Source organism: Micromys minutus, assembly GCF_963924665.1.
Source record: "Micromys minutus genome assembly, chromosome: 3".
Lineage (NCBI taxonomy): Eukaryota > Metazoa > Chordata > Mammalia > Rodentia > Muridae > Micromys > Micromys minutus.
This window is the reverse complement of record NC_137972.1, coordinates 19170401-19185687: the sequence shown is the minus strand read 5'-3', so window position 1 is coordinate 19185687 and position 15287 is coordinate 19170401. Positions and strand designations below refer to the sequence as shown.

Sequence of the window (15287 nt, the reverse complement as noted above, 5' to 3'; positions counted from 1 at the left end):
GAAAGGTGTACAGTAGGGCATGGGTTTGCCTGAACCAGACTGAATGCACCGCCGTTATTAAACATATTCCCAACGCTGCTGACATTTGATGCTTTCTTTCTTCGGATTCTGGCTCCCTTTGTCAGAATGCTTGAAAGGGACCAGTTGTGGGGAAATGACATACAAGAGGCTCGGAGCTGGATCTCCAAAGATGTCTGGGAACAATGGAGTACACAGGGCAATCTGATAGACTGAACCATGAAGAGATGGCTGCTCCATTGGGCTTTAGTTGGAGTTGCTGAAAGCTATGCTTGGAAGAACAAATTAATGCATAGGAACTCCAAAATGGACCCCCAAAAACCATGGGGCCAAACCCTTGCTCTTGGGTAAGAGGTTAAGCAGGTCTAAAGAATCTAAAGTCTCTTCACTTGCCAAAATGTAAGGAGACTTTACCAGGCAAAAGCACTACAGAAGGCGCATGCTCTGCTGGGTCCTGAGCTAGCATCAGAACTCTGATGGCAGGACAACCTCAGACAATATGACCCCTGGCTTCACAGTACTCTGGAGGACAAACATAGTCTCAGCAAAGGCCTGCCAGAGAGAAAGCAGTCTTTGAGTAGGACTCTAACTCCAGGTTTTGAATCCTGCGAACCTCATCCTAAAATTATTTAATCCCCACTAAAGCTTAATGAGCTGGCAGACAGTGGTCTTCCGTGACAGCACACTTTCCAAATGTTCTGATGCCATTGTCCCTGGCTATTAAAGGGTCACTCCATAAAGCAGGATCAATAGGAACGACTGTGCCTGCTTTGCACAGAGAAGCCACCGTGTTCCCTGTCTGATAACCTCCATAAACAGAATCCAGACCACCAGAGCTTGGCTTCTGTCTTTTAGTTGGTTCTCTGCTTTGATTGTAGTATAAGGTACCATATCCCTGGAGTTAATGAATTGAGGAGTGGAGGTAGTTCATCCTTGGGGCTCAAGACAGGTCCCCAGTGACATTGCCAGAACATGTGGCCTACAGTGTAGCAGGATGCAGGCTCAGTAGAGCCTACGAGACAAGCCACCGGAGTGGCCTACGGCAGAAATCACGGTGCTCTGCAGTGCTAGCTGCCCACGCAGTTTGGGTTTCTTTACATGGGAGAGTAGCAAGTATCTATTTTTAACTGTGCAGATAAAAGAGTCAAAAGCGATACTGAACCAAGAGCAGGTGTGCATCAAAGGCGCCTGGACCAAAGCAGAAACAAAGTCTGATGGTGTCTGTATGAAATGCCTCTACATGCTAACACGTTTGATACCCAAATGTTTGCGCTGGTTTGAGAGGTCATGAAACCTTTGGCATATAGGCCATATTTGGTGGACATAAGTTGTTGGTGTGTTCTTCGAAGGCTACATTTGTCCCTTACTTCTGGGATGGTTCTCTCTACTTCCTAATTTAGTCATGATGTGAGCATCTTGCCCACGAGCACAGAACTAGTCCACTGTGCCTTTCTCACCATCATAGGTGGCAGCCTCTGAAGCTATGAGCCAGAACAAACATTTTCTCCCTTAAGGGTTTCTAAGTCAGAATGACAAGAACGGCGACCAGTGCAGGGTATCACATCTGCTTCCCTGTGCAGAGGCACTGCAAGGTAAGCATTAGGAGTCAGAGCTTCAGGGCAAAGCAGATCCCTTGACTGGAGATGTCCAATCTCCAAGTGGCCAGGGATGATAGACCAAGCAGAGGAAACACACCGGTAGATCCAAACTCTCAGCCCCTTGCCTCCAACCAGGTCTTTCCAGGCCCCTCTGCTCTGCTCTACTGTCTCTTGTTGTGGCCAAAAGTTAAGGGGGTCCTAGTCACCACAGATGAGGCCCTGGCTCCTAACTCTTGCTGATTCTTGGGTCTTGACAGTTCTCCTGGAACAGGAAAGACAGACCTGTGACTGCGGGGTTAGCAAGTACCCAAGATGCCTAAATGGGGCTCAGTTGATGGGAAGATGGGTAAAAAGACTTCCTATGCAAGCATAAGTACCGGAGTTCAAATCCCTAGCACCTTAGCACTGAGTAAAAAGTTAAGCATGACTGAGCATGTCTGAAACTTACAATGGGAGGGGCTAGGAAGGGATCCCAAGAGCTTGATTACTTGCTGCCTTAGCCAGTAAGCTTCCAGTGCAGTGAGAGACCTCCCTTCAAGGCAGTAAGGCAGAAAAGGACAGTAGAAGACACCCTATGATCTGTCTTACCCTGGCCTCTGCATATTCACAAGCACATACCTATGAAACACACACACACATGCATGCACACACATGCACACCCATGTGCACATGCCTGTATACTCGTGTACGCAGACCTGTATGTGGGGATGTACACACACATGTATGAGTTAGAGGGAAGAACGGAAGAGCACGCATACACACATGAGGAACTTGGGGTTCCGATGAGACGTCCGATGGAAAGGTCCTGTCGGTGTCAGACATGTGGGGTGACCTCGGAGGAGAAAGCTCAGATGCAGCTCTGAGGTTGAGAAGCAGCTGCAGAGGAACCAGAAAGAAAGCTGCAGAAGTCAGCTTTGCAGTACTGTAACAAAACACCAGAGTGAGACGGGCTGCTCATGAAAAGGGACTCACACAGCTTATAATTCCTTGCCTGCCTCACTGGCTTGACCTCTGGTGAGAGAAGATCGGCAGAAACATGTTTTGGCTGCAGTACATAAAGAAGTGAACCATTTCATCTCAAATCAGGAAACAGAACGAGCTAATAGTCCCCTAGTCTGCTGAGAGCAGTTCCCAGGAGATTCAAGTACCTCCCACTCTGCCTCATCTCTCTGTTTCTGTAACTGTCACATAGAGATGGGTGTCACAAAGGTAGTGTCTTTCACACGTGTCATGTGATTTGATCATCTTTACTCCTCAGCCCCACATCTCAAGGAGCCATTTTCCATTCCCACCATCCCTAGGACAGCGCTTCCAAATGCAGGAACCTCTGCGCACTAACCGCACACAAAGCCAGAAGCCAGGAGAAAGGACGAGAGAAGGCAGCCCAGACCCCGGCCCTTAGGAAGACCATTGCACCTTACGACACACAACGTAGATTGGAAGCTGTGAAGCCTTTCTAACCCCAGACAGCTCTCTTTCCATGAGGCTGTGCCTCAGCTGTTCTCACAGCTGTCTGTGACAGTTCATCTTGACTATCAACTTGACTAGAAATACCCAGAACACCGCTGGGAGGGTCTGAAGGGAGTCCCTAGATTGATTTAAATATGGGTGGCAGCTTCCTATGGATTGGGGTTCTGCACTGGATAAAAAAGAGAAAGCAGGCAGAACACCAGTGTCCAGCACTCATTTTTCTGACGGAGGACACAATGAGACCAGCTGCCTCAAATTTGTTCCTTCTCTGCCCCCCTTCCCTGAACCTTCCCTGTCCCTCCCCCCCATGCCATGGCAGGCTGTTCCCTCAAACTGTGAGCCAAAATAAACACTCTGTGCCAAAATAAACCCTTCCTTCTTTCTTCCTTAAATTGTGTTTGTCCGGTATTTTTATCACAGTGATAGGGAAGATAACTAATTCGCCAGCCTACTCTAACCATGCCCCACACGTAACACACTCCCCCGTGCTGAGGCATCAAACACCGCCTTCGTTCTCAGACGCCCTAGCCAGCGATCACACTGCCCTGGAGCTCTGTGTGAAATGGATCTCAAGTCACGTAGGGTGAGTGTTTAAGGATGTGAGGGAGCTAGTCTGAGCACTTGTACCTACACTTTCAGACACAGATGTACCCCTCCCCCACTCCCACAGCCTGCCAGGGTTCTCTCATTCACAGCAACTCTCCCAGAACATTAGGAGCAACTGTTCCCACTCTGAACTATAAATCTTCCACTAACAGCAAAACAGAAGCTGGCCCAGTAGAGTTCCAACAGGAAGGAAAAAGAGAAAAAATTTGTCAGGCTTCTTTATGTCCAGAGTCATTATTAAATGTGATGCTTCTGGCTACCCCACAAAATGGGTTTTATAATCCCACAGGGATGAAAACGAGATAAAAACCTCAAAACTGATGCTCAAAAACACCCTATTCCACACTGGGTCCCTCAGCTATAACTTGAGCAAAGGGACATAAAAAGAGGCTATAACAGAAGATTGTTTCCTATGTGTGGAGATTAGGTATAACACCACTCAGCCAGAACCTAGGCCTGAGACCGCCCAGTTTGCCCATGCACCTATTAACACAGGATAGTCCTCAGTTAAGATCCTATCTGCACTTGGGATGGGCTCTAATCATTTGTGGCTTCTCTGATTAAGCCTCTTCAAAGAATTGCTGTCATAACTGCTTGTCAGGGAGAGACGGAGTCCTTGAATCGAACGCATCTGCGGGGATTCCAGTCTTTCATTTTCTGGGATCCCCAGTCTTGAAAGGCTACCACTTTGCTTCATCTCGGGGGAATTATCTCCCACAATGCAGTGGCAAATGGGGCCCTAATTGATGAATTTGCTAATTGCCACTCCCTTTGTACTGCCATTAGCCCATTTTGGTCCTTCTTAACTAGACTAGCCTGGGTCAGTCCAAACACACACGATATCCTCTCCTAAGGGATTTTTGGTCAAGAGGGGAGGAGTCTTAACTCACTAATTAACCATCCAGTCTGTCCTGGGAGACTGGGCATCCCTCTCCTTTCAATCTTCTCCTCTCCCCTCCCCTCCTGCTTCAGTTTTCTCTGTTAAGAACCCAAAAGTGCTACATTTGTATTGTGATTAACAGGTAAGGATTGCTTATTTATTCGTTTACTAATTTATTTTTAGGGGACAAGTTGGGGAAGGGAACAGGGACACTCGAGGCATAGTATGGCTTCCTTGGTCTGGCAGACTGGTGTGCCACCTCCATTTCCCTCAGATTCTGAAGGGAGGAGCTGAGATTTCACTTCTGTTATAGCTGTTACCAGGTACCAGAGAGCTGACCCTCCAGGGCTGACCATGAGCCCCCAGTGCAGTAAGCCGGCCTGCGGGTCACAGAGAATCCCAGTTGCCCAGTGGACGCCAGGGCAACAGGACTCTGGAGTCCTGTCTGAATTTGAGCCTTTTCCCAGCTGCTCAGTCCTTGCCTCCGCTGCTCCAACTGCATGATGTCACCAGCTAAGGCTCTTTATTTATCTGCTCCCACTTTCAGAATCTGCCGGATAAGCCCAGGTGATTAATGGCAGCTCGTGCTCCTAAGCACAAACCTCACGCTCAAACACCGCATCTGTATGATCATGCCCACAACACTCGGAATGGCCCCATGGCCGGAGTGCTGTTATAGATCATAGGTGAATGCTGAGTGTGGATACATGGGGTGACCTGTGAGAGCTGACAAGCCGTAAACTCGAGAGGTCATACCTCAGGCAGGGAGGCCAAGGGCCTGCATTCCGCCTTCACTCGAGGCCAAGACGGTAGCTCATTGCTTTAACTTTTAATACGTATTGTCTCTTGCAGTCCCGAGTGGGTAGACAACTCAGAGAGCTCACAACTCTGCCACTAAAACAACTCTACTGGCAAATCTGAAACAACCCTCCCCCAAGCTAACTCAATCTAAAACAAATTTCCCTGGGAGAGAACCCAATCTGAAATCCCCTGGGGAGCAAACCCACCAGGCCAGCTACAGGTTCCCGCAGATTTCTGTCAGCTGTGAGCTCTTTCCCAAGCCTGCAGTCTATCCGGTGGGTAGGAGCTGGTGTGCAGGCTCCGGGAAAGTCAAGATAGAGGTTAGGAACGTGGATAAAAGAGAGGACAGAGTTGGGGGTGACGTTGTTGGTAAAGTTCTTATTGTACAAGCCTGAGGACCTGAATTTGGATCCCAAGCACCCAAATTAAAAGGGGGAGCTGGAGACAGGAGGATCCCCGGGCTTGCTGGCCAGTCGATCTTGCTGAACTGGCAAACTCCAGGTTTATGGGAAGGGTGTTTGTTTGTTTTTCAAAAACAAGGTGGAGAAAGATTTTTAAAAAAGACACCTGATACAGGCCCAGTGGTCTCTATGTGTACACACAATGCAATATACACTTGACCCATACACATGCATACACCACAGATGTGCCAAAAGCACAGTGAAGAGGAAGAGACAGAGACCCAAGTCAAGCAGAGAACACATTCCAACTCAAAGCCTTACATCTCAGCTTCCAACTGTATACTCTTGGTCAAGACAATTAACCACCGAAAGTTTCAATGTCCCCAGTTACAGAATGCGACTGGCAAGAGCTGCTTGGTACTGCTGCTGCTGAGGAAAATGGTGTCCACACAGCATTTACTGTGCCCAGTGGAAATGAAAATATAAACATTAAGTAAACACAATAGCCCCTGTGATAATTACTATGACTCAAGGAAGAAAAAAAAACACACAATAATAGACCCTGGGTGGGGTGGGCAGCTAAGTGAAGGGGAAGAGGTCACTGGGAGGGGCGGAAGGGGGAGGAAGGATGAAATAAGCTGCTTTGGAGACTCAACCATTTAGGCATCCATCAGCTATGTCGTGGGTTTACTACACTGTGGGTATTACATTGGCTGATCAAATGATGTTTAGTATTTCTGAGCCCCGAGTGACTATCCTGGATGACCTTGGGATTTGTTGTTGTGGTTGTTGCTTGTTTGTTTGTTTTGTTATCAACATAAGCTAAAGTTATCTGGGAGAAGAAACCTTAATTGAGAAAAGACCTCCATCATGTTACTAGTAGTCAAGTCTATGGAGCGTTTTCTTGATTAATAGTTGACATGAGAGGCTCCAGTTCACCATGGGTGGTGCTACCCTTGGGCAGGTGGTCTTAGATTGTGCAAGAAAGCAAGCTTAGCGAACTATGGGGAACAAGCCAATTAGCAGTGTTCCTCTATGGCTTCTGCTTCCGTTTCTGCTTTCAAGTGCCTATGTTGAGTTCCTGCCCTGACTTCCTTCAGTGTTAGAGTGTGACTTGGGATTTCTATGATGAAGTAAACCTTTTCTTCCCCAAGTTGTTTCTGATCATGGTATTGTATCATAGCAATAGAAATCCTAAGACAGTGACCTCATTTGGGATTGTAATCATAGCAGAAATGATCAAGTTGGGATGAAGTCCCACTACAAAGGGAAAGGGTGGTTAATCCAATGTGGCACATGGCCTTCTAAGACACACCCACACACTCCCTGTAAAGATGGAGGCAGAGATTGGAATGTTATGTCTACAAGCCAAAGAATGCCCAGTACACTTGGCAACCCCACAAAGCTAAGAGAAAGGGAAGGAACAGGAAAGAATGCTCGCCAAAGCTTCCAGACTGAACCAGCTCTACTGGCATCTGGATTACAGACTCCTGGCTTCCAGAACTGTGAAAAAACAAATTTATTCTGTTTTAAGCCACCCAGTTTGTGGTACTCTGCTACAACACCACTAGAAAAATGCAAATGCGTGGTGAAACCAAAAAGATCTTTTAAAGACCAAACAAACAACAGAACCGTCTCAGAGTGCTCACGGCTTCCCCACTAAGCAGCAGCTAGCTTAGAGTCCGGGTGTAATGATGACAGCCCTGAGGTTAACTTCCTGAGTGGTGTGCTCCAGTAGACAGAAGTGCTTTTTCCTGGTCCATCAGCACATCCTCCAGGATGTCATGCACATTCGCATAGGGGGAGGGGAGATATTTGTCTCCACCACACCTCATCACATATCCTTACTATCCTTAGGGTACTAGTGAAGACTGTGGAGGTGAAAGTGGTAAGACAGTGGTGAAGACCATAGGAGGATACCTGGGGGTGGGGACAGGGACATGCCCAAGATCTCTCTCTAGTTGTCTCCCAAGCCCATGGGTCCTTATTTCTTCTAGTGATTTCTCCCCTCCTTTGTCTTTGGTTTTCAGTTCTTGTTTAGGTTTTTACCGTGTCTTGCCAGACTCATGAGTAGACAAAATGTGGGTCTTGGTGACCGGATAGTCAAAGTTTGGGGTCTCAGTCCCATCACAATCTCATTCATAGTAATATATTCATTGGGAATAACATGTGTCTCACAGTGTCCCATGGAATGTGTAATAGAGCATCTAAGGGTCCGGTAAAGATGATGGAGCTCTCTTTGTGCCCAGTTACCAAGGTCTTTGTGGAGAGGGGGTGGAGGGAATCAAGCTTTGGATGATATTATGGGTCAAAATGTACCAGAAAACATGCACAAAAGTCAGAACCACAGTCTGATGCTCTCTTTAAAAGGTGTGAAAGCATCATGCTCTAAGACTAAAGGAGTGTTTACTTCCGGCCATGACACAGAACAGTGTTCTCCATTTGTCTAGATGGAGTTTTTTTTTTTTCCACTTTAAGATAATGACACTGTGAAAGGGGGCATACCAAACTGTTTGTATTCATCAACTAACGCTTCAAAGGATCTTCACTTACGGGTCGCGCATTACAAATCTGGGAAAGCCAGGATGCTTGAGAAACTTCTAATAACACATGAAACATTTAATGTGTGAAAGAGCCAACCAGTTGGCTGACACGGGAGAGAACAGTCTTTTCACACACTCGCCTCTCCATGGCCCCCGTGAGAAGGCTGATCACCGAGCAGCAGAGACAGAGGGTGTGGGATTTTAACACAAACTAGAAAAGAAGTAAACAGGCTTAGTACAGTGCCATATGATTTTAATCCCAGCACTTGGGAGGCAAAGGCAGGTGGATCTCTGTGACTTCAAGCCCGACGTGGACTACCTAACGAGTTCCAGGGTAGCTGGAAGTACACAGTAAGCTCTTATCCCAAAAGGAAGCAAAAATAGGAGGCAGTCGATAAACCCTTAGCTAGAAACCTAACCACCTAGTTTTACAAAGGTAGCTGCCATTAGAATATATGAGATTCAGATTCCAGGAAGAACTCAACCACTGAGGTAACTAGCAAACTTGGGAAACCATTTTCTCCGAAACCTTTTGACAAGAAACCCATGAGTGGGCCACTAGGCATCTTGGGTAACAGGATTTGGAGGCAAGAGCAATAGCAAGATAACTTTTTGGAGGTCCCTGTTCATTCATTGACTGCTTCAGTTTGCATGGAGGAAACCCCGTGTCTCTTACATACAATAGCCTCTTGCAGTTACCTTGGCAGCCCACATACTGTCAGGTTGCCCATTTTTCCCCTACTGGCACAGTACAGCTCAAGGTGTAAATGGTGTTTTTACAGATTTCTGCATGTTCCACGCTGGTGTGTGAGAATCACTTCACGTTGCAGTTAGCAAAGAGGAGGAAATGAAGCTTACCCCAGAACTGGAGACAGGAGTGTTGTGTTTCACCCTCTTTGACAGCCAAAAGCCAATTTAGGACTCTCTACAAAACCAAATTTGCCTGAGAGGGAGGGGAGGACATGTGGGTATCTTCTTAATTCTCCCGAGCTCAATTCAGGGTTGAAATCAGTGTTTGCTGAAGAAGGGAGGGGCTTATCAGTTATAGAAACGAGGCCATTTCAACAAGACAGACAAGGAGGAGAGAGTCCACCAAGACTGGACTCCTGGTGAAATTCTTATAAGCCAGCAGAATAAACGGTCAGAAACCAAGTGTCGGCCAGGAATAAGCTGGTATCTTAACCCCCGTGCAGCCCCGAATGTGTTTAAACATCACAACAATCTTCTGACCTGACAGGTTCAACACAGCAACACATCTAGAGATCCTAGAACTGCATGGAAAAGCCAACAACTGGAATCCAGGGCCTGAGCAGGTAGTTGGTGCCTACGTTCTTCAGAGACATAGAGGCAGACCACCACCCTCAGAGAAACAGTGACCCCTGCCTCCTCTTACCCCACCTCTCAGTTTTTGGACATTGGCCATGTCCCATTTGGACGTTGGGCCATACACTTCAGCCAAAACTGAAGCTCAAGCTAATAGTTATTACCCTAGCCTTCCAAGTATATACAGCCTGGGAATCAGTTCAGTCATACTCGTAACTCCAGCAACGCTCATGGGTACCTAGACCATGTCATTACTGGGTCTTCCCCAGCCTGTGATGATTCCCTTTCTGAGGCAGCAAGTCAACAGAACATCCAAGAAGCATTCTTTGAAATGAGTATTGTTAAAGCTATTTTGTCTCTATCCCTGGCATTCTCCTCTGGGGTGATGGATCCCCAAACAAGGAGTCACCAACCATTATTAATGAACCAGGTTTTCACTGAGAATCAGTAAAGCAAGCACAGAGAAGGGCCCATTAACCTACTGGCTCATCAGAGGACCTTGTGATGAACACATTTATCTTCTCTTAGATGAATACCCCATGGCGAGAAGAAATGATTACCAAGTATTGAATAGGTCCATGAATAAACAACCAGAACATAACCAGAATGCTTTTGGGTTTGAGCAGTATTTGCTATCACAGCTGGATTCGTTCGCTGTCCTCACTGTTTTCCGGTCATACTGTAAATGATATATGAGCTGTAAGAGTAGAGATGGGTGCAGGCAACCATGGTGGCCTAGCTGCCTTGAGAAGCATCAACTTTTCAACCTGGGGTCCATTGGTCTTGGGCTACAGTGTGCCTTCCAGTTCCTGAGAGAATGACACACTCCATGGTCAGTGAAGTGTCCTGGCCACTTTGTGTTCCTCGGAAGTCAAGGAAGCATGGAAGCTCAACAGAACAGTTGGTTAGACATTAATCCTCTATACCCTGTAAAGTTTGCAAGCATGATTGTATCCTGGCAACTACAATTCTATTGATCCTAGAAATTGCCATTATATTCTGTTAAAAAAAAATGTCTGATTGCTCTCAGTAAAATTGTCACAGCCTCAGTCCTGCTGTGGCCCCTCCAACCTGCCTGCTTTAATCCCTTATGGTCAAATCAGGTGACCTTGGCCAGGTAAGCAAACATGGGTGCTTACAGTTTCTAGAAAGTCAGAAGGCTTTTAAAATGTCTTACAATCGCACAAATCAATTCAATCTACACACTATTTACTCTGTGGCAGACATCATGCTAAAAATAAGACAAGTGAAAAAAGAAAAAGAAACAAAGCTGCCTATTCAATTGGAGAAATCAACATATATAAAAGACAATTATCCTGTGATAGGAAAAGTCAGAGACAGGCAGTACAAATTGAAGAAATCATGGATTGCTCTCCCTAGGGAGAGAGGTTAAATGAGAGATCTGGGAAGGCTGCCCAGAGGAAGAAACGTTTGATTTGAATCTTGCAGGTCTGAGGAAGATTTTTATTCCCCAGAGAGAAAGATGGAAAGAAGCTTCATAGATGGACGGAGGTTCACAAAAGTATTTATCATAAACTCAGTTGCCTTGGAGCCTCCTGTAGGACAGTTATTAAAGGGGCTTCTTTACTATACTAAGAACCCCAGTACCCTGTAGAAAATGGGGTAGCTCCTAAGTTTTCAGAGAGCTGACCTACCACAAGCAGAGTTGTTCTTTCAAAAGTCATGTGAGGATGGTGACCAGACATGGCCAGCTGCTGGGGGTTTGGGTCCTAGCATGGAGGTAAAAGGACTGCCTTGGGTACTGAGGGTAGGCTGCAGAGAGTGGGGGTGGAAGTTCTGCAGATGTTACCTGAAGCCCCAACACCACACTAAAGATGTAGCTCAGTTGGTAGTGTTTGCCTATCATTCACAAAGCCCTGAGTTTCATCTCCAGCACTGTGTAAATCTCAGTGTAGTGGTGTCTTCTGCCTATAATCTCAGTGCCCAGAAAGTAAGGGCAGAAGGGTAAGGAGTTCAAAATCTTCCTCGAAGCTTGTCTGGGGTATAGGAGACCCGGTCTCAAAAGGAAAAAGTGGCCCTAGGAGATTTGGAGGTTGAAGAGAAAGCAGAAAGTGAGGTCGGGGGGCCGCCCTGGGGTTTTCCTACACGCACGCAGATGCAGATTCAATACCACAAGTAGAATCAGCTCAGGATGAACAAGCTTAAGAAGCTAAAATCAAAGGGGTTGAAGGCGTGCACTCAAGACCAGAGTTAACCGCATAGCTTCATGCTGGAGACTCCATGCCCCAGCTTCTCACCTTGTTCCAGGTCCAGAGATTGTGGTTGGTCACAGTACACAGTCACATCCTCAATCTCAATACTACAAGCCCTATCGTCACCACCACCCCCCTCCCCCTGCCTGATAACTGCCATCCTCTCTGCCTCCCTCCCCATTGCCTTTCCCTTTCAAAGTAACCCTCTCCTCCCACTCCCATCCACTCCCATTCACACATGGCATCTTGCTAGAAATAGCAAGAGTGGGGCAAAGAGCAATGGATTGAAAGGGAGGGCAATCCATGCCCCAAGCCTGTGCCTCACCTTGGGTTGCTCTCTGGTCTCCCTTAGTATGAGCACGGAACACAAAGAGTATGCTAACACCTTCAAGACTGGAGAAAGAAGCAACCGGGCTTTCCAGCCACAATTTCGTTCACTCGTTTGTGAGTTCTTTAAGGGCAAAAGCCTTAGAAACCTACTTTTTCTTGGTACAGAGTGAGTACCTGCTAGAGACTGGACAGGAACCATTGCCATCCCCCTCCACACTCCACACATCCACAAGTGTGCGCTTGCAATGTGCAAGCAGTGCACCCCCTCAATACCCCACTTTGGAAGCACTGCTTTTCTCCTAGCTTATTCCAAAAACAGCCCGTTCCTGGAGGAAAACCAAGCAGTAGTCACGAGGCCTGTGTGCCTCACTGGGCACGTTTGACCAAGTCTGTGTGCCATCCTTTCTCCAAGGAAGTTGCTGAGAGCTGAACCTCCTCTGTCCCACTTAGATTCATTGTCATCTGTGAGGACCCAGCTCTCTCTCTCTCTCTCTCTCTCTCTCTCTCTCTCTCTCTCTCTCTCTCTCTCTCTCTCTCTCTCTCTCTCCCTCCCTCCCTCCCTCCCTCCCTCCCTCCCTCCCTCCCTCTCTCTCTCTCTCTCTCTCTCTCTCTCTCTCTCTCTCTCTCTCTCTCTCTCTCTGCGTCGTCCACCCCCTCACTCCCCCCTCCCCCCTCCCCCGCCCCTGCCACCGCCGCCTTTACTGCTGTTTTTCATTGATGCCTTGAGCAGAGCTGGCATGTGCGGCTGCTGAGAAGGGGGAGCGCAGAGCAGCGGGGGAAGCAAGTAAAAATAGCCTGTCGCGCGTCGCTCTGCCTGCTCCGGACGCCTTTAACCCTCACTGAGGTGGAGGGAGCCGCAGCCGCCGCTGCACACTGCGGAACGTGGCCCAGGTCTGCACTAGACCCCACACGCCAGTCCGGGTGATGGTCGGCGAGGACCCACAAAAACTTTTTTTTTTTTTTTTTAATTTTTTTAAGACAAGTAAAGATGAGGTGGGATAGGGAAATGGCAGGAGAAAGCTGTAGCTACCGGCTGCAGGGACTGCCACGAGCTGGCTGGCCCAACACTTCACCAGTGAGCGGCCTTGAGACTCCAAGCTATTTTTAGAAACCTGTTCCGCGGGTGGGCGATCAGAGGGCGTAGGGGGAGGGGAATGCTGAGCGTCTGGTGCTGTGCCCGGTTTCAAAGACTCAGCTCTCGGTTCAGGTGGGGAACTACATGCAGGATGGCTTTGCCCTAACTCAAGGAGAAGACATTAGCTGCTGTATGCCGCGAGTCTTCTAGCCCCAGATCATGTTTGTTTCAAAATCGACAGTTACCAGAAGCATGCTGCCTCTAGTGCCCAAGGAATGGGGATTCTTTAGCTTTGCTGCTTATACGGTGGGGTGGGGGATGAGTTGTGACCTCTAGAAAGAAGGCCACGGAAGGGTCTTCACGTTGTTTTTGCATTCCCTCAAAGCCTGGACAGTCTCCGCGCCACACCCCCATCCCCGCCCCACGCTGCATATGGGTTACCGTATGTGAAATGTACGGCAGCCCCACCAGACACTGGACTATTAATAGAGCCCCGGAGTTTGCTCTGTGTCTTTTTCCTGCCACCGAATAAGGGATGATCACACACACCCCACTCCGCCCCCACCTCGGCGCACAGTTCCTCTGTGAAGGTAAGGGGGCTGCCCACGCCGATCCCTTCCATGACTACAGGTGCCCAGAGCCAAGGAACAATCCCATTGTGATGACAGCGGGGTCAGAGCAAGGCGAAAGAACACACTTGCTTGGGACGCAAAGATCTGCTGGGCTCTCTGCAGCTCAGGGCCAACTCCGGAGTAGAGAAAGGACAGCTATGGGGTGGCCGTTAGGGCTGAGGAAGACGGAGGGCAAGAGTATCATTTACGGAGCTAGAGCGGCCTCCTTAAAAGCCGCTGCGGGACAAGTGGCCGCAGACCCGTTTCGCGCTGCAGCCCCGGGAGCGCAACCCCCTCCGCCTGTGCAGGCTCCGCTGCGGCAGGCGCGGGCGCTGTCCCTGGTGCTGAATGGGGCCGCGGTCGGTGCGCCCTCCCAGGGTTCCGTTCTCCCGCGGTGCCTTCAGCACCCTCGGACTGCAGACCTCCTGTCCGGCTCCACTGTGGACTGGGGACTACCGGGGAGGTCAGGTGCAGGTGCTTAGTGCTGCCACCAGGTCGGCCCCCTGAGGCCGGGAGCTCACCACGGTGTTGCAGAGACCCGTAGCTTGGAGACTGCCTCGAGCTTGAAGGGTAAAGCCCAAGCGGCGGTGGGAGAGATAGTCGATGCACTGCAGGAAGCAGACCTGGTCCTACTATAACCCACCCCAGCTCTGCGTAAAGCCGCGATCTGGGACCACTATCGGAATCCAGTGCACAGGGGCAGGAGAGTGGGGCTGCCCAAGGTTTGGTACTTGGGAGAACAGGAAAGGAGCAGCGGGTGACAGGAGAGGGTGATGGGGCTGAAAGCAAGACTCTTACATTTTCAAGGAGGAAAAGAGCTGAGACGTGCACCGTCGCCCCCCACACACTCCTACACTTCTCTCTCTCTCTCTCTCTCTCTCTCTCTCTCTCTCTCTCTCTCTCTCTCTCTGCAGGGACAAGCGGGATGGGGAAAGTTTGGCACCACGGCGGCGGTGGTGGCAGCAACCAGCGGCAGCACACGGGGGTCCCTATGGGAGGCAGGGTCGCCGAAAACCCTGGCCTGGTCGCCTCCTTACCTCGGTGCTTTCGACTGCGTTCTCCGCCATTTTCCTCCGGAGGAGCAGGCAGCGGGAGGAGTGTTTCATGCCCATAAGAGCCAACAAGGGTTTGGGGATTCGAGATAGTAAAGAATGAGAGAAGGCTGATGTGGCTTTAAAAGAGAGCCTAAGAATGCAAGAGGGGGGGAAAAAATCCCAGCCAGCCCCTCTGCCAGAGCGTCCTCCGCGACAATCGAGCTCTGTGGAGTCCCTCCTGCGGTCGCCACTTTGTTCACGTTTCCTAGCTCTTCATCTGCTTCGCATCCCTTCGCACACTTGCAAGTTCTGGTCGCGCTCACGACCCCCTCCGCGCCCCTCTCCCCTGCGCGGCGGGCTGGGCGGGCGGGAGGGAGGCGGCCC

General features: G+C 49.1%; 1 protein-coding gene across 2 annotated transcripts in view; it reads right to left on the bottom strand.

The window, feature by feature from the left end:
* PRMT8 (protein arginine methyltransferase 8) overlaps positions 1 to 14981 on the bottom strand; it is a gene marked incomplete at both ends in the record, with an annotated part of 77519 nt that extends 62538 nt beyond the window's left edge. For both annotated transcript variants that reach the window (XM_080914700.1, XM_080914701.1), the window contains one exon: positions 14907 to 14981. In XM_080914700.1, coding sequence (XP_080770826.1) covers positions 14907 to 14981 — 75 coding nt within the window. The remainder of the gene's footprint in view (positions 1 to 14906) is intronic.
* Between the last annotated feature and the right edge of the window lie 306 nt (positions 14982 to 15287).